This window comes from Pollachius pollachius (assembly GCF_949987615.1).
Source record: "Pollachius pollachius genome assembly, chromosome: 11".
Taxonomy (NCBI): Eukaryota; Metazoa; Chordata; class Actinopteri; order Gadiformes; family Gadidae; genus Pollachius; species Pollachius pollachius.
This window is the reverse complement of record NC_136944.1, coordinates 643,845-666,143: the sequence shown is the minus strand read 5'-3', so window position 1 is coordinate 666,143 and position 22,299 is coordinate 643,845. Positions and strand designations below refer to the sequence as shown.

Here is a 22,299-nt window from a genome sequence, read left to right as displayed (position 1 = left end):
AAAGTGAGATCATCATTGTGTTGTGTACTAAAGTGAGATCAGCATTGTGTTGTATTGTGCACTAAAGTGAGATCATCATTGTGTTGTGTACTAAAGTGAGATCAGCATTGTGTTGTATTGTGCACTAAAGTGAGATCATCATTGTGTTGTGTACTAAAGTGAGATCATCATTGTGTTGTGTACTAAAGTGAGATCATCATTGTGTTGTGTACTAAAGTGAGATCATCATTGTGTTGTATTGTGTACTAAAATGAGATCATCATTGTATTGTGTACTAAAGTGAGATCATCATTGTGTTGTGTACTAAAGTGAGATCATCATTGTGTTGTATTGTGTACTAAAATGAGATCATCATTGTATTGTGTACTAAAGTGAGATCATCATTGTATTGTCTACTAAAGTGAGATCATCATTGTGTTGTGTACTAAAGTGAGATCATCATTGTGTTGTTTTGTGTACTAAAATGAGATCATCATTGTATTGTGTACTAAAGTGAGATCATCATTGTGTTGTGTACTAAAGTGAGATCATCATTGTGTTGTGTACTAAAGTGAGATCATCATTGTGTTGTGTACTAAAGTGAGATCATCATTGTATTGTCTACTAAAGTGAGATCATCATTGTGTTGTGTACTAAAGTGAGATCATCATTGTGTTGTTTTGTGTACTAAAATGAGATCATCATTGTATTGTGTACTAAAGTGAGATCATCATTGTGTTGTGTACTAAAGTGAGATCATCATTGTGTTGTGTACTAAAGTGAGATCATCATTGTGTTGTGTACTAAAGTGAGATCATCATTGTATTGTCTACTAAAGTGAGATCATCATTGTGTTGTGTACTAAAGTGAGATCATCATTGTGTTGTATTGTGTACTAAAATGAGATCATCATTGTATTGTGTACTAAAGTGAGATCATCATTGTGTTGTGTACTAAAGTGAGATCATCATTGTGTTGTATTGTGTACTAAAGTGAGATCATCATTGTGTTGTATTGTGTACTAAAGTGAGATCATCATTGTGTTGTATTGTGTACTAAAGTGAGATCATCATTGTATTGTGTACTAAAGTGAGATCATGGTTGTGTTCTATTGTGTACTAAAGTGAGATCATCGTTGTGTTGTATTGTGTACTAAAGTGAGGTTATCATTGTGTTGTGTTCCCTAGGTGGAGCAGGGTGAAGAGACAACACCGTCACCAGCCTCATGACACCTAAACTGCCAATACAATGGCGTCCAGTGAAGTAAGACCTGTAATGGTGTCGGGAGATTCCAGAGGTACGAGAGCCACGGTGACCACGGTGACACCCACACGGATGCCACGGTGGCATCCGTGTGGGTGTCTGTGTGTGTGTTCACTCTGAGTACTCTGTGTACTCTGAGTACTGTGTACGCTGAGTACTCTGTCCACTCTGAGTATTCTGTACTCAGAGTGGACAGAGCTCAGAGCTCTCTGTCCATGCTTCATTAAGCTGATTATAATTTATCACTGAGTGAGGTCATGGATCAGCCGCCTATTCAGGGTTGGTCTGGGAGGAGTTTGAACTGGGAGGGGAACTGGTCCATCAGGAAGAAGACTAAGATACTGTAGTCCACTATTATCCGTGATAGATCATAAATATGAATTACTTTGAATCAGTAGGTTGATCATTTTTAAGATTCCTGCTCTATAAGATGCAGCTATGGAGTCAGCTGTCAGGTTGAAGTTAAGAATTACTTTTTCTTCTTGTGCCTTCTTGCGGCCTTGGGTGACTTTAAAGGTACTTGGGACAGAATGAACTGTTGTTATATTTGCAGTCCGGTATTATGATAACATTATTCGGACAGGAATCTTGGTTAGTGGAGACATTTAAACGTCATCTCGTACTGGGTCTTGTACTCGATGAGAGGGTCTATGAATCTGCGTCCAGGAAAGACCACCCTGCCTCTTGTCCAAAGTTAACAGACACAACAGCCCCCTGTGAGCGGAAAAACGCAGCTCATATTAAAGCAGAGTCTGGGAGGAGTATGAACTGGGAGGGGAACTGGTCCAACTGGTTGGACATCATTTCCTTGATATGAGTCAGACGGTTTGTTGTGGCTCACTTCATCACAGCAGGAAGACGACTAAGGTACTGTAGTCCACTCTGATCCATGATAGATCATAAATATGAATAACTTTTAGTCTTATCAATAGGTTGATAGTTAGTTTCCTGTAAACCACATGGTTAAAAACATTAGTCAATGTATGGATGCATTGCTATTTGTCAAAATTACTATTGAATAATTTTGAAGATTCCTGCTCTGTAGAATGCTATGTGTTAGACAGTGGGCTTTGGGGATCGAACCCAGAAACTTTCAGCCTTGACTCAAGCGTCAGGTTGAGGTTAATAATGACTGTCAGATTCAGTATTAGTTCTTAGTCAAAAGTCCTGTGTTACCTTTAAAGGTACTGAGGATAGAATGGACAGTTGTTAGTGTAGTGCGGTATTATTATTACATTATTTCAACAGGAAGATAGCCATCTTGGTTAGTGAAGGTGTTTAAACGTCATCTTGTACTGGGTGTTGTTCTCTGTGGGCCTGCATCATTCTGCAGTAGTATAGGCCTACTCTATATCTGAGAGCATCACTCGTATGAGAGGGACATGACCTTCAAGGTGAATTAACACTGCCGCGACCGCCTCAACACAGAAGTCACTGGTGACAACTGGTTAGTGTTCTTCAGCTCAGCCAATCCCACTGACATCCTCTCACCAGCAGGTGGTGCTGCAGTGCACCTTTTCGAGGGTTTCAAAACGGACCTAGCAAAATGATCCAATTTACTACCGCTGGAGTTGAATGAATCACAGACTGCAGAAGAGTAGACCATTTGTGAATTTTTTTCTTGTGTGTGTGTGTGTGAACTCTGAGTACTCTGTGCACTCTGAGTACTCTGTCCACTGAGTATTCTGTACTCAGAGTGGACAGAGCTCAGAGCTCTCTGTCCATTCTTCATATTTAAAACAGTGATTACTATTCATCACTGAATGAGGTCATGGATCAGCCGCCTATAAGAGGTTAGTCTGGGAGGAGTATGAACTGGGAGGGGAGCTGGTCCAACTGGTTGGTTCACCATTTCCTTGTTAAGAGTCGGATGGTTTGGTTTGGCTGACTTTATCACTGTAGGAAGAAGATACTGTAGTACACTATTATCTGTGATAGATCATAAATATGAATAACTTTTAATCTTATTAGTAGGCTGAACATTTTTAAGATTTCTGCTCTGTAGAATGATACATGTTAGACTGTGGGCTTTGGGGATCGAACCCAGAACCTTCCAGCATGGAGTCCAGAGGCGGAGTCAGACTTTGTGTACATCGGGGGCTTAGCCCAGAGGGGGGTTTGGGAGTCCTCCCCCAGAAAAAATTGAATTTCTAAAATGCGATTTCCTGCATTCTAGTCCATTTTAGGGTGACCTGCTGGACATTGGCAAATCCTAAATCTCTTCTAATTCATAGCCTACATTTTCAGTTGCAGGGCCTGCTCAAGACAATACTATTTAATGGAAAGATACAATAACCACTTAACTATTGACTTCTAGAGATTTTTATGTAAACTACAATGGGAAAATTGAGAATTATAATTTGAGACTAACTTTCAGTAGATTCAAAGTGCCTTGTCATGTTAAATGCCATTTTTATTTTTTATTTAAAAAAGGAAGAGACTGAAAGGTTTCTCCTATAAGGCAACTTTATTAATGGAAAGAAAACATATTACAAATGCAAAGTATTGTGAAACAAGATTCTCATTCCTTAGTTGGTACATCTCTTTATTGTAAATGAGAACAAATTGAATGACTGAATGAATGAATAAAATATTGAATGAATTATGGTGAGAGACTGATTCAATTAACTGTATTAAAGCTGAGCCAAAATGTTTTAACTGAAGGAATCAAGTCTAAAAATGATTCATCTTTATTCCGACCCCATTTCTTTTTCTCTTATATGTCTGTTCTTCTATGGATTCTTACACTTCTCATTTAATTTCTTCTTCACACTCCATTCCAACTATTGTCTACCCCTACCCCAGTGATTATCCTAGTTGTGGTGGCAACATAAGGCTATACCTGCGTGGTTTGAGATTAGCAAACCTGTCAATTACGCTATCCCTGCTTATGACGGACACGTTTTCTCTTTCAATCATCATAACGGCCAGGTCGTTGAGCCTTTCTTGGCCCATAGTGCTCCTAAGCCAAGTGTGAAAGCGCCGCAAGGCACCGAAGGAACGCTCACAGCTACAGCTGCCTACTGGAATAGTCAAAGCAGCTTGAACTACAGCTCTGAGAGTGGGAAACATGTCAGCATCCAGCATTTGGAAGACACTAGCAGTGTCAGGGATGGTCTGGGTTTCCATCTTTCTCCTAATTAATGTTGTACCCACCAGAACTTCTTCTGACCTCAGCTCAATCTTGTAATGGAGGGCAAGGTTTTTGAGGAAATCTTCAGAGAGAAAGACCTCAGATGTTGGGTTGCAGGCTTGAATACCGGACATAATCTCTTCTCCCACACTTGAAAACCGACAGGTGAGCTCCTCCAACATCCTGTCCAGGCATGGATAAAAAAGCTGACATTTGAAATCATCTGAGCTGGTCATGCTTGAGGTTGATCCACAGGCTGACTCCACCACAAAATCACCAAAGCGTTTTTGCTTTTGTCTGGGACCAGCTGGAAGCTGAATATGATGTTCCTCACATAAGACCATGGATCTTCTGAACATCTCCTCAGCACTATCATCTGTGCGGAGCCGTTTCAAAGTCTGATGTACTGCCATTTTGTACTGGGCAGCTTTGCCCAAGTCCACACTTTCCCCCTGAAGATACCTGTGTAATCCTTCCGTTATTCCAAGGAGTTTGGAAAACATGAGCAGCATGTACATCGTCTTTGGCCTGCAGAGGTTTGATAGGATCCCCTTGTTCATGGAGGTCTTCGTTGAGCTGAGGCAGGACAGGATGGCAGGAAGGTTTCTCAGCACAGCTTTGATAGACCTCAGCTTGCATGCCCATCGTGTGGTGGAGAGCTGCACCAGTTCAGATGGTGTTAATCCAAGTTCTTTCTGTACTTCTAGGAACTTGTCGTGGTTCACTTGGGAAGTACTGAAAGTGGTGTACAGATTTTCCAACAGCTTAAAATTCTTGGAAGCCGCTGGTACTGCTTTGCATGTATAGCACAAAACAAGATTCAATTGGTGTGCATAGCAGTGCACATATACTGCTTCAGGGTGTAGCTCCCTGAAGCGGGCCTGCACACCCCCCACTTCTCCACTCATGACGGATGCACCGTCATAAGCTTGGGCAACACACAGCAGACCTCCCAACGTGTGTGACTGCAGCAGTTCCTCAATTGCATCTGTAATGGACTTGGCATCAAATCCCTTCAGTTTCCATAGCCCAAGAAAACCTTCTGTGACTTGGCCCTCTTTGGTCACGAAACGCCCACACAGCAAGCTGCTCAGTGTGTCCGTCTCTGGCCTCCTCTGCCATTACAGAGTACATTCCTGCCGCCTTGATCTGCTTCACTATGTTCCCTGTAACCTCTCTTGAAACACTTGTGATCACCTCATTTTGGGAAAATGAGAAAGATAGGTGGCAGCTAAACTGAGTGTAATTTTGTAAAAAAAGATTGAATTCGTAAAGGAACTTGAAGCATTCCAAGAAGTTGCCTTGATTAAGGCTAGACTCTTGCTCATCATGGTCTCTAAATGGAATTCGTTGTTTGCCAAGGAAGGTGGTGATGGCTGCAATTCGCCGAAGGTATTCTCTTCTTTCTAAAATTTCAGCTGCATTTGTAGCATGAAGCTGGGTTATCACATCTCCTTTGCTCTTTGTGGTTTTGAAGCAATGCCAGCAGGACATGGTTGAGACATGGAAGGTTCTCTTTTCATGCTCCCGGAATGTATCCAAAGCCCTTTTCCAGTTGGAAAAACCAGATCCACTGAGTGAATCTTTATTAATGCGTGTATTCTGCTTTCCGAATACACGGCAGGAAAAGCAGAATGCAGAATTGCCCTCCGCAGAATACTCAAACCATTTGAATTGCTCAAACCAATTTTTGTTGAAAGCTCTTTTCTGAGATCCAAACTGGCTGAAGGGATATTGTGACAGGCGCACCTGCTTCGGACCACTTTCTGGAGATCCTAGGTCACACCCTGCCATTCCTCCTGCTGGCCCTAGCTCGGCCTGTTCTTCCACTGCCCTGTTTTGGTCTCCTTCTGGGATCAAACACCTAGCAATTCCACTGGCTGTCCCTTGCTGTGACGTCTCTTCTGCCTCTTCCCTGATTTCACCTGACTCATCTGTGTAACAAAGTAGACTCATAACAATTTGGACTATATAATATGATATGATACAATCTAATTTAAATATATAATATAATATCAGATAATATAATTAATACAACTAGGGCTAAAAGTAGGTCAAAATAAATATATATTTTTTTACATGAATCCATCTAGATTAACAACATCATTAGGCCTACTCACTGACTGAAATATCAGTGCATTATCATTATCAATTTTATTTTAATTTAAAATAATAATGAAAATGCACTGAAGTATTATACATATGCACACAAATAAGTACTACATTGTTTTAGAGGTTTGTCCACATCTATCACTCTGGTAGAACTCATTTAAAAAGGGGTCAAAGTTCAATGAACGTGGATATGGACGCAAGCTGAAAGTCAACAAGACGGTCTAGCACCAGCCACGCATCGGTAACATCGGTAACATGTTGGCTGCTGGTCAAACAGCGAATGCAGCAACGTGATATCTGTACATTTCTTATCTAAATCATTAATAAAGTTTGAGTTTAAAATAACCGACATGTCGGACATAGATATTTTTTACCTCTTCATGATATTCAGTGGACCTCAACATTTAATTTAAGGTAACATTTGGTAACACACAACACTGTACAATATTGCCTGAGACAGAATCGCCATCAGAAAAACGGATTTCTGACATTTTAAGCAACGCTGCTAATCTATTTCGTGTGAAAGGAGTAATTATCATAGCAGCCTAGCTAGCCGAGGCAGGCTAGTTAGCACTAGCACCAGCACATCAAGGTGATCTCACTGAGCTGAAACATTTGACAGGTCATTGGCAGGGGCTGCTGCTACAGTATCACTGGATGTTGGTTTAGAACAATAATTTCTAATGTCCATGGTAATGTTTGTTACACACCCTGAGGCTACTTTAACAAGACTGCTGAGGGACGGGGATGTTTAGAAAACGTCACGTTGTCCTGGCAACCGTTCTATACAACCGAACGAGAGATGGCATTTTCCATTTTTACTTAGGACAGAATGTACAGCTGTTATATTTGTGGTGCAGTATTATGATAACATTATTTAGACAGGAAGACGGCCATCTTGCTTTGTGAAGGTGTTTAAACGTCTTCTCTTACCGGGTCCTGTTCTCTGTGGGCCTGCCTCACAGATCTGGTTGTGATGTCACCACATGAGGAAGTCCATGTATGGTCCTGCCTTCAGAGCGGTTTAACCAGCACAGGGAGCAGTTGGTATGATATCCACACGGTGAACTTGACCTTATCACACATTTTGTAGCGTTTTGAGACCTTCTGTGTTGAATGATGATACATTATTAAAGAGTATATGAGAAACGTCTGGGATTGAGAAGGTGTATGAATCTGCGTCTTGTCCAAAGTTAACAGAGACAACGGCCTCCTGTGAGCGGAATACACAGCTCATATAAAAGCAGAGAGTAAACCAACGCCGAATGGCAGTAGAAACAGTATGGAGTTGTGTTTGTGTCCAGGTCTCCAGTCTACTATGGATGAGGAGAGAGAGGAGGGGGGGCCTGCCTCTAAGACCACTCTGTCTGGGGAACATGGCCGCAGGAGCAAAGCTAAGAGGTAAGAAGAGGATCTCTCTGTCTGTGACTGTTGTCCATCTCAGAGCTCAGCAGTGATACATCATGACTCCATCATTAGTCTGAGTTAAAGCTGTGTGTGTGTGTGTGTGTGTGTGTGTGTGTGTGTGTGTGTGTGTGTGTGTGTGTTGAAGCCCGGAGCAGCAGCAGAGAGCAGACTCCCCTGGACCCAGCTGTGTCTCCATGAAGAGTGACTGCTCTATGGGTACACCATTGGACTTTAAAGATGGATGCCCCTCCAGAAAGAAGAGGTAGGGGTTTTAAACACACGAGGAAAACGAACCAGTTGGTTGTTATCAGACTCTACTGATACTGACGTCTACAAGTCTGGCGAAATATAATTGTGTGTGTGTGTGTGTGTGTGTGTGTGTGTGTGTGTGTGTGTGTGTTCCCCACAGACACCAGAAGAGGTCAAAGGTTACCAGCGCTCAGTCTCTACAGCAGCATCAAACAGAGCTGATCAAGGTGTGTAAATGTCCACCAAGACGTTTGACTTCAGCTCTCCATGGACATTAGAAAGCATCTCTTGTCCAGCGGGACGTGAATCCAGGACAGATGCTTCTGATGTCTCAGTTAGTTCAGAGTAAAGTTCTCCTTGATGTTTGTTCTGTTCAAGAGGGCTGAGGAGAACGCACACGCTTTTCTAGACAAGGAGCTGAAGAAGCTCTGGAGGGATCTCTTCTCAGATTACCCACAATGCTCAGAGGGTCAGAGAGTGGAGGAGGAGGAGGAGGATGGTAAGAAGGAGGAGCAGAGGAGGCGCGCCATAGAGGGAGTGGTGGACATCACAAAGCTCTGCCTGATGGAGATGAACCAGGAGGAACTGGTCGACACACTGGGGGGCGGTAAGAGACTCTTATCTTGAAAACAGATAAGAAATACACATTTTGATGAGTAGCTGGAGATTATTTGTTCTCTTCAGACTAAATGACATAGTGTGAGACTTATACATTTCATACTTCTATGTGGAGAAAATCTTTCCTCTTTGGGGTTAAATGGTTTGATCCAGTATGTAGGGTTGTTGTGGGGTATCAGGTTAAATGGTTTGATCCGGATATGTAGGGTAATGGTGGGGGTCTCAGGTTAAAGAATGTTAAACATCATCATTACCAGCACCAAATCCCCCGACCACATCAACCCCATTCTCGTCCAACTACACTGGCTCAGTGTCCAACACCGGATTGACCTTAAAACCCTTCTGCTCACCGACAAAGCCCTCCACAACGTGGCCCCCACTTATCTCCCCGACCTCCTCCAGGAGGACAGGCCCTGCCGCTCCCTTCGTCATCCTCAGCTGGTCTTCACCGTCCCGACCTCCCGCCTCAGCACCGTGGGTGCTAGGGCTCTCAGCACCGTGGGTGCTAGGGCTCTGAGCTGTACTGAAAGAGACACCCTGAAAACATTCAAACTCTCCTCAAAACACATGTGTTCCCACTGGCCTGCTCGCTGTAATGACCCCCTTCCATGGGTTCCCCTCGTATCCCCGTTGTGCTGCTGTTCTTACCCCCTCCTACCTGGGTCTCCTCACTGTTCTTACCCCCTCCTACCTGGGTCTCCTCACTGTTCTTACCCCCTTCTACCTGGGTCTCCTCACTGCTGTTCTTACCCCCTCCTACCTGGGACTCCTCACTGTTCTTACCCCCTCCTACCTGGGTCTCCTCACTGTTCTTACCCCCTCCTACCTGGGTCTCCTCACTGTTCTTACCCCCTCCTACCTGGGTTTCCTCACTGTTCTTACCCCCTCCTACCTGGGTCTCATGTCTTGTTTTGATCGTGATGTTGGCGATGCAGCTCTTGCCTTTTTTGATGTTTGTTGTTTTATGAATTGTAAGGCGACCTTGGGTGTCATGAAAGGGGCCTTGAAATAAAATGTTATTCAATGTAATTATTATTATTATTAATATTAAACATAAGCTGCAGATCAACAGCAGAATAACTCAGTGGAAGAGATGCAACACTATCTTGTCATATCAGCATTTCATTTTACACCATTTCACTATCATTGTTATTATCATTAGTCCAATCATATTGCTATGGAAAAACCGAAAGGTCCTGAGCATTTTGAATCTGTAACATGCAGTCATTGTCACAACCAGCTTTTCTGACCAAGGTATGAAGCCACTAAATATCATGAAATTGATAATTCTACAGGAAATATTGACTGATGCCAACATTCGCTAACTGATGTCTGTTTTTTTCTCATTTAGGACCTGCTGCTGTTGAGTGCCAACATAAAATCAAGTATCATTTGAAGAAGAAGTTCAGGTGTGTGTTTGAGGGAATCGCTAAAGCAGGTCATTCAACACCTCTGAATGAGTTCTACACAGAGATCTTCATCACAGAGAGAGGCAGTGGAGAGGTCAACAAGGAACATGAGGTCAGACTGATTGAAACTGCTTCCAGGAAACCAGTCAAGGAGGAAACACCGATCAAATGTGAAGACATCTTTAACCTGGAAAAAGATAAACCAATCAGGACAATAATGACAACTGGAGTGGCCGGTATTGGTAAAACCATCTTAACACACAAGTTTAGTCTAGACTGGGCTGAAGAAAAAGCCAACCAGGACATACACTTCACATTTCTCCTCACTTTCAGAGAGCTGAATTTACTGAAAGGGGAACACTTTAGCTTGGTGGAACTTCTTCATCACTTCTTTATTGAGACCAAAGAAGCAGGAATCTGCAGATACGACGGGTTCCAAGTTGTCTTCATCTTGGATGGACTGGATGAGTGTCGACTTCCTCTGGACTTCCAGAACAACAAGATATGGAATGATGTCACAAAGTCCACCTCGGTGGACATGCTGCTGACAAACCTCATCAGGGGCCACCTGCTTCCCTCTGCTCGCATCTGGATAACCACACGCCCTGCGGCAGCCAATCAGATCCCTGCTCATTGTGTTGACATGGTGACAGAGGTCAGAGGGTTCACCGACCAACAGAAGGAGGAGTACTTCAGGAAGAGATTCAAAGATGAGACGCTGGCCAGGACAATCATCTCCCACGTCAAGAAATCACAAAGCCTCCACATCATGTGTCACATCCCAGTATTCTGTTGGATCACTGCTACAGTCCTGGAGGACTTTTTCAAAACATCCCAGATAGGAGAAGAGACGCCCAAGACCGTGACTCAGATGTACAGCCACTTCCTGAGGGTTCAGTCCATACAGGGGGACAGGAAGTATCATTCGTTTGCTGAAACAGATACACGCTGGACTTCACAGAGCAGGGAGATCATTGTTTCTCTGGGAAAACTGGCTTTTAACCAGCTGGAGAAAGGCAACCTGATCTTCTACGAGGCAGATATGGCAGAGTGTGACATCAATATCAGAGCAGCCTCAGTGTACTCAGGAGTGTTCACCCAGATCTTTAAAGAGGAGTGTGGGCTGTACCAGGACAAGGTGTTCTGCTTTGTCCATCTGAGCATCCAGGAGTTTCTGGCTGCCCTTTATGTGTTTTGGTCCTTCATCCATAATGGTGTCAATCTGCTCTCAGAAGAACCACCAACCTCCAGGGAAGATGAACTCCTCCTCTACCAGAGTGCTGTGGACAAGGCCTTACAGAGTGAGAACGGACACCTGGACTTGTTCATCCGCTTCCTTCTGGGCCTCTCTCTGGAGACCAATCAGATTATCCTACGAGGTCTGCTTGGACAGACAATAAGTAGCTCACAGACAAACAAGGGAACAGTGTCTTACATCAAGGATAAGTTAGGTGGTAATCTCTCTCCAGAGAGAGGCATTAATCTGTTCCACTGTCTGAACGAGCTGAACGACCGTTCTCTAGTGGAGGAGATCCAACAGTCCCTGACATCAGGAAGTCTCTTCAAAACACATGTCTCTCCTGCTCAGTGGTCAGCTCTGGTCTTCATCTTACTGACATCAGAAGAGGAGCTGGACATGTTTGACCTAAAGAAATACAAAGCTTCAGAGGAGGGTTTTCTGAGGCTGCTGCCAGTGATCAAAGCCTCCAAGAGATCTCTGTAGGTTTACTCATAATGATGTATGACACACACAATACACAACACAATACACCTGATAGTAGAATATATAAGATATAACTAACAAAACATATCTGTAGGTTCACTAATAACATGTATTACAATAAACCAACTAACCAACTTTTCTAATAAAGATGAAGACAATAACTTAATTATGTTAAAAGTAAAAGTTACACAGATTATTAAATGAACATTTAAGGATCAAATGTAGTTCAATTAATAAAACATATTTTATTACAGCTTTTCACACGTTGTAGCAAGCAATAACGGCCAATAACGTAATAACTGCCAATAACGTAATAATTTCAATGTAATGAAGCCAATAACATAATAACTTGCTAATAGTGTGATAAAGTTGTTGAAACAATAATGTAATAACTTGTTACATTATTGGCTGGTTATTACGTTATTTGCCTTGTATAAAAAAAAAACCTTGAAAATATAATAACTGAGCCAATAATGTAATATATGAGTTATCACTGAGTTATCACAAAATTGTTGAGCCAATAACGTAATAACTTTTTGCCAATAATGTAATAACTTATTACGTTAATGGCTGCTTGTATTAAATAAATACTTTGAAAATGTAATAACTGAGCCAATAACGTAATAAATGAGGTATCACTGTATTTTATTTTCAATTTCTGGAGAGAAACAGTCACACTTAGCCTTGTTATTGTATCTTGCGTCACACGCTTAAATATCTGACCTTACAGTTACCCCTCCAACCTCATACCCCCCTCCAGAGGATGCCTTACAGGAGCAAAGAGTGAATTTGGATTTATATGTAACTCTAAGGTTCCGCTATAGTAGAGCTTCGAAAAGCTCACGACTCCGTTGAATTGTCTGCGTGGTCACGGAGTTGGATGCACGGAGTTCAATAACGGAACCCTAATAGTTGCATATAAATCCAAATTCTAACTGTCAAGTGTGACAGCTTCTCTCCAGAAATTGAAAATAAAATACAGTGATACCTCATTTATTACGTTATTGGCTCAGTTATTACATTTTCAAAGTATTTATTTAATACAAGCAGCCAATAACGTAATAAGTTATTACATTATTGGCAAAAAGTTATTACGTTATTGGCTCAACAATTTTATTACATTGTTGGCAAGTTATTACGTTATTGGCTTTATTACATTTAAATTATTACGTTATTAGCTTTATTAAATTTAAACTATGAAGTTCTTGGCTGTTATAACGTTATTGGTTGATACACACGTCCTTCATTAAGTTTAAAGTAAAAGATATAGGTAATTTTAATGACACTTCCTAACATATGGTGTTTATTGTGTGTGCAGGCTGAATATCTGCCATCTGTCGGAGAGATGCTGTGAAGCTCTGGCCTCAGTTCTCAGATCCAACTCCTCTAGTCTGAGAGAGCTGGACCTGAGTACCAATGATCTGCAGGATTCAGGAGTGAAGCTGCTCTCTGCTGGACTTGGGAGTCCACACTGTACACTGGAAACTCTCAGGTCCGTTTTACCCAATGGTCAAACAGTTACACCACAAGGTTCAATATCAGAAGACATTTAACAGATTTACAACCATAAAAGTGTGCACGTAAAGTGAAGCAGCACGCAACTGACACACCCAAGCGCACAAATGCTGTCTAAAGGTACGGCCACACTGAACGTGTTAAGCGCGTTAGAGGCGTAGAAAATCTGCATTTTTGCATAGGGAACCATTGGTTTAGGCGCGTAGATGCGTTACACGCGCTAAAGCAGCGCGTTAGGCGTGTTAGACGTGTTTTACGCACCTAAATAATGCCGTGTTCTTGAAGAAAGTAGTCTAAACTGGATTGCTTTTAACTCACTTTATTTGTTAAAGTATTTCGGTATGGTAACTATGAAGCAAAAGGAGGGGAATTGTATTCAACACACGCGTGGAGCGACCTATCTTCTAGGCACGGAGCTACCAACGTGTCTGCCATTGGTTTCTGACCTCTTCTGGCTCCCGCTCTGCGTTTGTATCAAGTAGGCGTGGCCTATGTGTTGGCTCCGCCCTCCTCATCTGTCTAAAGATGCTGCCTTCTGTGGCTGGAGTAGTTATTGCAGCTTGTATGTTGGGTCCTGCTCCCCTTGTGGCTATGTAAAGTAATTACAACTTATGTGTTTGATCCTGAACCCATGTGGCTATGTGGGGGAAATGCATCTTATGTGCTTAATTTCCGTGGCAATAACGCGCCCAACGCACCTAACAGATTTACATCAATAAAAGTACGGCCACACTGAACGCGTTACGGGTGTTAGAGGCGTAGAAAATCCGCATTTTTGCATTGGGAACCTTTGATTTGGGCACGTAGATGGGTTACACGTGCTAAAGCAGCGCGTTAGGCGCGTTAGACGCATTTTACACACCTAAATAACGTGCCCAACGCACCTACATACGTGCAGAGTTCAAAAAATTTTACTTTTTACACTCCTACGCGTGACGCTTACCAACTACAGGAGTGCCTGTAGTTGGTGTCCTGACGGGAGATCCTGGCACCAACCCGGGATAGCAGGTCATCGAACATGGCCCCAGGCAACCCAAAATACCGCTGGAACCGGCCGTCATCCAGACAAAAACAAAAACCCTCCCACAACAAATACAGCGCAGCGATGGTGGTGATCTCAGCCATGTTTGTGGAGCAAAAGAGAAGGAGCGGGGTAAAATAAGTTTTGGGCGGGCTCATCTAGCATCGTAGGCGCGTTGAACCATTTTTGTGACACACATTGATGAAGCAGTGGGTTAGGCCTAATCATACTCGCGTAACGCGTTCAGTGTGGCCGTACCTTTAGTTCTCGTGCTCGCAAAGTGTTTTCCTGATCGCTATGATGTTTATTTTCCTCACAACACAATATACATAATATTGGAGCAAAACTTCAAATTATCTAAAAAACATCGCTTAAGATTAACTGATAACATTACAATGCATGAAATACATAATACTGCAACAAAAAGTAATATTAATATACAAAACGACTTTTCAAACGCTGCAAAACAACTATCTTATTGTTATACATTTTACATCCAATTTGAATAACCACAATTTCTTCATTATGTAATAAGTTGAAGATGTAAGTTATTTTAATTACAGTTCCTAACCTGTTCTCTTTATTTTGTGTGAAGGCTGAAGGGCTGTGATCTGTCAGAGAGATGCTGTGAAGCTCTGGCCTCAGTTCTCAGCTCCAACTCCTCTAGTCTGAGAGAGCTGGACCTGAGTACCAATGATCTGCAGGATTCAGGAGTGAAGCTGCTCTCTGCTGGACTGGGGAGTCCACACTGTACACTGGAAACTCTCAGGTCAGTTTTACCCAATGGTCAAACAGTTACACCACAAGGTGCAATATCAGAAGGGATTTAACAGATTTACATCCATAAAAGTGCACACATAAAGTGAAGCAGCAAGCAACTGACATCCCAAATGCTGTCTTAGTTCTCGTGCTCGCAAAGTGTTTTCCTTATCGCTATGATATTTATTCTCCTCAAAACACAATAAACATAATATTGGAATAAAACTTCCAATTATACACAAAACATTGCTTTAGATGAACTAATAACATGTATTACAATACAATACATAATATACATAATACTGCAACAAAAAGTAATATTAATAGACAAAAAATAATTTCCAAACACTGCAAATATATAGTGCTTTTCTAACCATTAGCCACCCAAAGCGCTTCACAATATTGCCACACACACACACACACACACACACACACACACACACACACACACACACACACACACACACACACACACACACACACACACACACACACACACCTTGCTCAAGCACACCTCAACACTCAGCTAGGAGGAGCGGGGATTGAACCAGCAACCTCCAGGTTACCAGCCAACCCGCTATTCCCTCCTGAGCTACTGCCGCCTCTTCACAACAAATTTCATATAGTTATACATTTTACACCCAATATTGAATAACCACAATTTCTTCAATATGTAATAAGTTTACGATGTAAGTTATTTTAATCACAGTTCCTAACATGTTCTCTTTGTTTTGTGTGAAGGCTGAAGGGCTGTGATCTGTCAGAGAGATGCTGTGAAGCTCTGGCCTCAGTTCTCAGCTCCAACTCCTCTAGTCTGAGAGAGCTGGACCTGAGTACCAATGATCTGCAGGATTCAGGAGTGAAGCTGCTCTCTGCTGGACTGGGGAGTCCACACTGTACACTGGAAACCCTCAGGTCAGTTTTACCCAATGGTTAAACAGATACACCACAAGGTGCAATATCAGAAGACATTTAACAGATTAACATCCATAAAAGTGTGCACGTAAAGTGAAGCAGCACGAAACTGACACCCCCAAGCGCACAAATGCTGTCTAAAGGTATGGCCACACTGAACGCTTCATGCTCGTCAAAGGCGTAGAAAATGTGCATTGTTGCATTGGGAACCATTGGTTTAGGGAGTAGATGCGTTACACCCGCTAAAGTAGCGCTTTAGGCGCGTTAGACGCATTTTACGCACCTAAATAACCCGCCCAACGCACCTACGTGCCCAACACACCTATGCGCAGAGTTCAAAAAATGGAACTTTTTATGCTTCTACGCGTGAAGCTTAGCCGCGATAGCCAATTAGCGTTGAGCTTGAACCGACGTCACCGGCAGAGCGACGGAGGACAGGCGCTCTGCAGCTGATATGGAGCGCCTGTAGTTGGTGTCCTGACTGGAGATCCTGGCACCAACCCGAGCAAGCAGGTCATCGAACATGGCCCCAGTCAACCCAAAATACAGCTGGAACCGGCCGTCATCCAGGCGGAGTTCCTGGAGGAGGTGGTGAAACTCACCCAGCTGTGAGCGCCTACGGAGGATGTCATGCACCCAAACACGACGGCGTTTGGGTTTCCTGCTCTCCTCGAACCCTTACAACAAATATAGCGCAGCGATGGTGGTGATCTAAGCCATGTTTGTGGAGCAAAAGAAAAGGAGCGGGGGAAAATACGTTTTGGGCGGGCTTATCTAGCTCCGTAGGCGCGTAAGGCGCGTTGAACAATTTTTGTGACACACAATGATGAAGTGGCAGGTTAGGCCTAATCCTACGCGCGCAACGCGTTCAGTGTGGCCGTACCTTTAGTTCTCGTGCTCGCAAAGTGTTTTCCTGAACGCTGTGATGTCTATTCTCCTCACAGCACACTATACATAATGATGGAATAAAACTTCTAATTATATGCAAAACATCGCTTTAGATTAATTGATAACATTACAATACATAATATACATAATACTGCAACAAAAAGTAATATTAATATACAAAACGACTTTTCAAACGCTGCAAAACAACTATCTTATTGTTCTACATTTTACACCATATTTCAGTAACCACAATTTCTTCATTATGTAATAAGTTGAAGATGTAAGTTATTTTAATCACAGTTCCTAACCTGTTCTCTTTATTTTGTGTGAAGGCTGAAGGGCTGTGATCTGTCAGAGAGATGCTGTGAAGCTCTGGCCTCAGTTCTCAGCTCCAACTCCTCTAGTCTGAGAGAGCTGGACCTGAGTACCAATGATCTGCAGGATTCAGGAGTGAAGCTGCTCTCTGCTGGACTGGGGAGTCCACACTGTACACTGGAAACTCTCAGGTCAGTTTTACCCAATGGTTAAACAGATACACCACAAGGTTCAATATCAAAAGACATTTAGCAGATTTACATCCATAAAAGTGCACACGTAAAGTGAAGCAGCACGCAACTGACACCCCCAAGCGCACAAATAATGTCTTAGTTCTCGTGCTTGCAAAGTGTTTTCCTGATTGCTATGATATTTATTCTCCTCAAAACACAATATGCATAATATTGGAATAAAACTTCTAATTATATACAAAACATTGCTTTAGATGAATTAACAACATGTATTACAATACAATACATAATATGCATAATACTGCAACAAAAAGTAATACTAATATGCAGAACGATTTTCAAACACTGCAAAGCAAATGGACTGCATTTATATAGCGCTTTTCTAACTATTGAGACACACACACACACACACACACACACACACACACACACACACACACACACACACACACACACACACACACACACACACACACACACACACACACACACACCTCAACACTCAGCTAGGAGGAACCGGGGATTGAACCAGCAACCTTCAGGTTACCAGGCAACCCGCTCTACCTCCTGAGCTACTGCCACCCCTTTACGACAACTTTCATATAGTTATACATTTTAGATCCAATATTTAATAACCACAATTTCTTCATTATGTAATAAGTTGAAGATGTATGTAATTTTAGTCACAGTTCCTAACCTGTTCTCTTTATTTTGTGTGAAGGCTGAAGGGCTGTGATCTGTCAGAGAGATGCTGTGAAGCTCTGGCCTCAGTTCTCAGCTCCAACTCCTCTAGTCTGAGAGAGCTGGACCTGAGTACCAATGATCTGCAGGATTCAGGAGTGAAGCTGCTCTCTGCTGGACTGGGGAGTCCACACTGTACACTGGAAACTCTCAGGTCAGTTTTCAGCCTCTTCAAACTGGGTCTTGGGGTTGTTTAATATGTAAGGGATGGTCAATGACTAGTTGGACCATTATTGAAAAGAACATACAAAACGGTATGCATGTTATATGTTATGTAACTCTACCCCGCTGATGTGAGGGTTAGGGTGTGGTTGAAAATAACCGAGTTCTATCACTTCAACTAACTAATTCTAACTCACAAACTAAGCTGTTTCCCATATGAGATGTCCACCCACGACCGGTCAGTCGTAAATTCCTTTAAGCAACAACAACTAATCTAAAACACCAGGTTGAGGTCAGCATGCCTTGACCCCAGACTCTCTGGCGCTGTGTCAAGCCTCGGAGGTGTTTTAGACGCTTTCTACTATTAGATATATAGACCTATTAATAATCATAGTTTGCCATAAAAATGTAATCTTTAATTTCTTCCATAAGGGGTTGACCTGTTAACTACTAGTATGTTATGTTTGTTATAGGTTATGTAAGTCTGGCCTGCTGATGTGAGGGTTAGGGCTTGACCTGTTAACTACTAGTATGTTATGTGTTATATGTTTTGTAACTCTGGTCAGTTGATGTGAACTGAGGAGTTGTCATTAGCGTAGACATGGGGACGAGGCTTTAGCCGTGCTGTGATCTGAATATAATGCACACCTCACCATAGAAAATCACTGGCCGTGGTAAAGTGAATCATATTGAACATTAAAGATGGTCTTTATTAACTTCACATTAGTTTGGTGTAATGCTGCTCATGTTTGATGCATTTCTGTTGCTCTTTTGCCTGCTGACAAAACTCTCCCTGGTTCTACACAATGTTAGAACCTGTGAAGAAACGGTCTCAGCGTACCAAACACAGCGGACTTCTCCTGACTCTAACCAAACACACATCCAAGTGTGTTTGGTTAGAGTTGCACATCCAAGTGAAGGAAGTTCTGATGTCTGTGATGATGTCATCTCCCCACTTCCTCTTCCTGTTCTCCTTGTCCTCCAAATGGAATGAATACGCTTTATAAATGTGGTTACTTTAGTATGAACTGCTCTCAACCAGAATAAATATAATAAAGTGTGTGTGTGTGTGTGTGTGTGTGTGTGTGTGTGTGTGTGTGTGTGTGTGTGTGTGTGTGTAGCTTGTCTGGCTGCCTGGTCACACAGGAAGGCTGTGCTTCTCTGGCCTCAGCTCTGAGCTCCAACCCCTCCCATCTGAGAGAGCTGGACCTGAGCTACAATCACCCAGGAGACTCTGGAGCTGCGCTGCTCTCTGCTGGACTGGAGGATCCACGCTGGACACTGGACACTCTCAGGTATGGAGAGGACAGCTCACCACTCAGGGACAAAGTCTCCTACGAGGATTCAAGCCGCTGCTAGATGAAGTGGTTTGAAGATGCAGCTGTCACTCATGTTGTGTAGAAAGTGATGAGACGGCAGATGATGAAGGTGAATGTTTCAACATGCTGCTCTCACTTTGTTTCCCCCCCAGTGTGGAGCACGGTGGAGTGTGGAGGCTGAAACCAGCTCTAAAGAAGTGTTAGTGTTTGTTTCGTTTATGTATATGTATTTATATATACATACATATCTATATACATACATACATGCATGTAAACATACATGCATACATACAAGTTTTGACAGTTAATTTCCAGCCTGTCTGTGTGTGTATGATGATATAGATATGAATCCTAGCCAAGTGCCCCCAGTGATGTGTATATGTATGTGTAGGTGAGTAGGTGTATGTCTGAGTACATGTCTATAATAAATGAACCAGTTCTATGGTTCATCAGTCCATCTCCAGCCTGTATGTGGGCTCAGCTCCTTCAGTCTGTTCTTTAAACAGGTGTCCCTTTGGAGGTTGAGTGACATGTATGTGTATTGAGAAATCCAAAAGTGGAATATCTTGGAAGATATTACAAATGTTATTTAGGTATTTCATGGGTGTAATAAGCTCATCATAACAAACATTTTGATGTATGATATGTTAATGTAAAGTAAATATTGAGGGAGTAAATGCACTTTATACATTTGTTCTCATTTCAATGTTTTGATTGGGACAGCCACTCACACACACATGGGATTTCCAATCAACTTTAACTTTAATTATCTTAAACACAATGTGTCCTATTGCTTAGAAAATATACAGCACATGATTCCAATATAGTACCTATCATATGATGTTTTTTTTGTCTTTCTATGTTAATGTTTGAAGAAGAGAGAGTGATCACAAAAAGAGTCTGTAAGAGAATAAAGAGAAGAAGAGCGCAGGAGAACAGTACCAGTGATGATGATGATGATGATGATGATGATGATGATGAGGATGAAGAGCGGTTCAGCAGCTCATCATGTCTGGTTCTCCCTCAGATGCCTGTGAACTCACCCTGGACCCCAACACGGCCAACAGACTCCTCTCTCTGTCTGAGGACAACAGGAAGGTGACGCTGGTTAGAGAGGACCAGTTGTATCCGGATCACCCAGAGAGATTTGACTCCCAGCCCCAGGTGTTGGGTAGAGAGGCTCTGACTGGCCGCTGTTACTGGGAGGTAGAGTGGGAAGGACCTGTTGAGATAGGAGTGACATACAGAGGAATCACAAGGAGAGGATGGAGTCCTGACAGCGGGCTTGGACTGAACAACAAGTCCTGGTGTCTTCATTGTTATGATGGTCGTTACTCTGCCGAGTACAACGGTAGGAGAACAGCCCTCCCTCTCCTCCCCGCTGGCTCCACCAGAGTAGGAGTGTATCTGGACCGGCCTGCTGGCTCTCTGTCCTTCTACAGAGTGTCCCCAGGTGGAGGAGGGTCCTCAGACACACTGACACACCTCCACACCTTCTGGTCCTCCTTCACCCAGGAGGACCTCCTCCCGGGGGTGGGGTTATGGTGGGGGGGGGCAGCGTCTCTGTGATCCCTCAGCGGTAGGGGGGGTCCTCAGTAGTCTCTGCCCTCTGTGGTTGAAAAAGAAAAAAGGCGGTGGGGAGGAGGACCGCACACACACACACACAAACATACACATACGCATACACACAAACACACATAGACACACACCCACACACAAACAGACATACAGACACACATATATACAGCATATATTGCTGCTTCTATTGTTTTAGCCCTTGTGTTTTTTGTGTACATGTAAGGGACTATTTTTCTGTAAAGGGACATTAGCACCCCCTATCGCCTATTGACAGTACTTCAGGTAGGACGTTCCTCCCTCAGCCTCCATTGACTCCCATTAATTCCCCCTAAAGTCACATAATCCTGATTCACGACCTGATTTAAAGCAGATTTTATATTTTATTCATAATAACCAAGAGATCTATGGGATAATGTTGCATGTTGTAAATGGCTTAAGACTGAATCTTGATTTTTCGTGTTCTGATGGGAACCAAGCGTCCGCAGAACATGTTCAGTTATTAAAGATATGTGCACACCTGTTGATGATTTGTAAAGTCTGCTGCTTCTATTGTTTTAGTCCTCCTGTTTATTGTGTACATGTAAGGGACTATTTTTCTGTTGTATTTGTTAATGAAGCATAATTGCAATAAACAACTCGGTGGATCCAACTGAATGTTCTCGTTTGTTCAGCCGATGATTTTGTGTTTTATTAGTAAATAATGCTTCAATAAGCGCCTTAAGAATAATAATATATTAATCAGAAATTATAAATTATTATATTATATAATAATTTAATTTTGTGTTCGTCGTTCGTTCGTTGTGGGCTCTGTTTGCGGTCGTCCTCTCACAAATACTATTTCGATACACTATTACTATTTATTTTATTTATTAAGATTCATAAAATCTTCTGGAGGCGCACACAGCTTTTGGCCATGATAATATATATTATATGATATAGATATCTTTGTATAATATGATATAATTGAGATATAGAGCTCCAGGACTGCCGCCGGAGCACCCG

General features: G+C 42.5%; 2 protein-coding genes across 5 annotated transcripts in view; both read left to right on the top strand.

Annotated features, from left to right (window-relative positions):
• LOC307082435 (NACHT, LRR and PYD domains-containing protein 3-like) overlaps positions 1-22,299 on the top strand; it is a 262,495-nt gene that overhangs the window by 171,001 nt on the left and 69,195 nt on the right. The window lies entirely within an intron of this gene.
• LOC307083202 (uncharacterized protein) lies at positions 1,740-21,946 on the top strand. The gene is made up of 14 exons (XM_079747036.1): positions 1,740-1,758; positions 7,792-7,888; positions 8,040-8,156; positions 8,304-8,370; positions 8,522-8,750; positions 10,113-11,889; positions 13,212-13,385; positions 15,025-15,198; positions 15,930-16,103; positions 17,324-17,497; positions 18,219-18,392; positions 19,522-19,695; positions 19,872-19,918; positions 20,747-21,946. Exons 2-14 carry the CDS (start codon positions 7,806-7,808, stop codon positions 21,286-21,288), a joined length of 3,906 nt encoding a protein of 1,301 aa, XP_079603162.1. The 5' UTR covers positions 1,740-1,758; positions 7,792-7,805; the 3' UTR covers positions 21,289-21,946.

Bases quoted from the DNA above. Each gene is read 5' to 3' on its own strand.
- LOC307083202 (XM_079747036.1), top strand. From the start codon at position 7,806: ATGGATGAGGAGAGAGAGGAGGGGGGGCCTGCCTCTAAGACCACTCTG. The intron at 8,371-8,521 runs GTGTGTAAATGT...GTTCTGTTCAAG, and splicing joins ATCAAACAGAGCTGATCAAG to AGGGCTGAGGAGAACGCACA. The intron at 15,199-15,929 runs GTCAGTTTTACC...TTTTGTGTGAAG, and splicing joins TGTACACTGGAAACTCTCAG to GCTGAAGGGCTGTGATCTGT.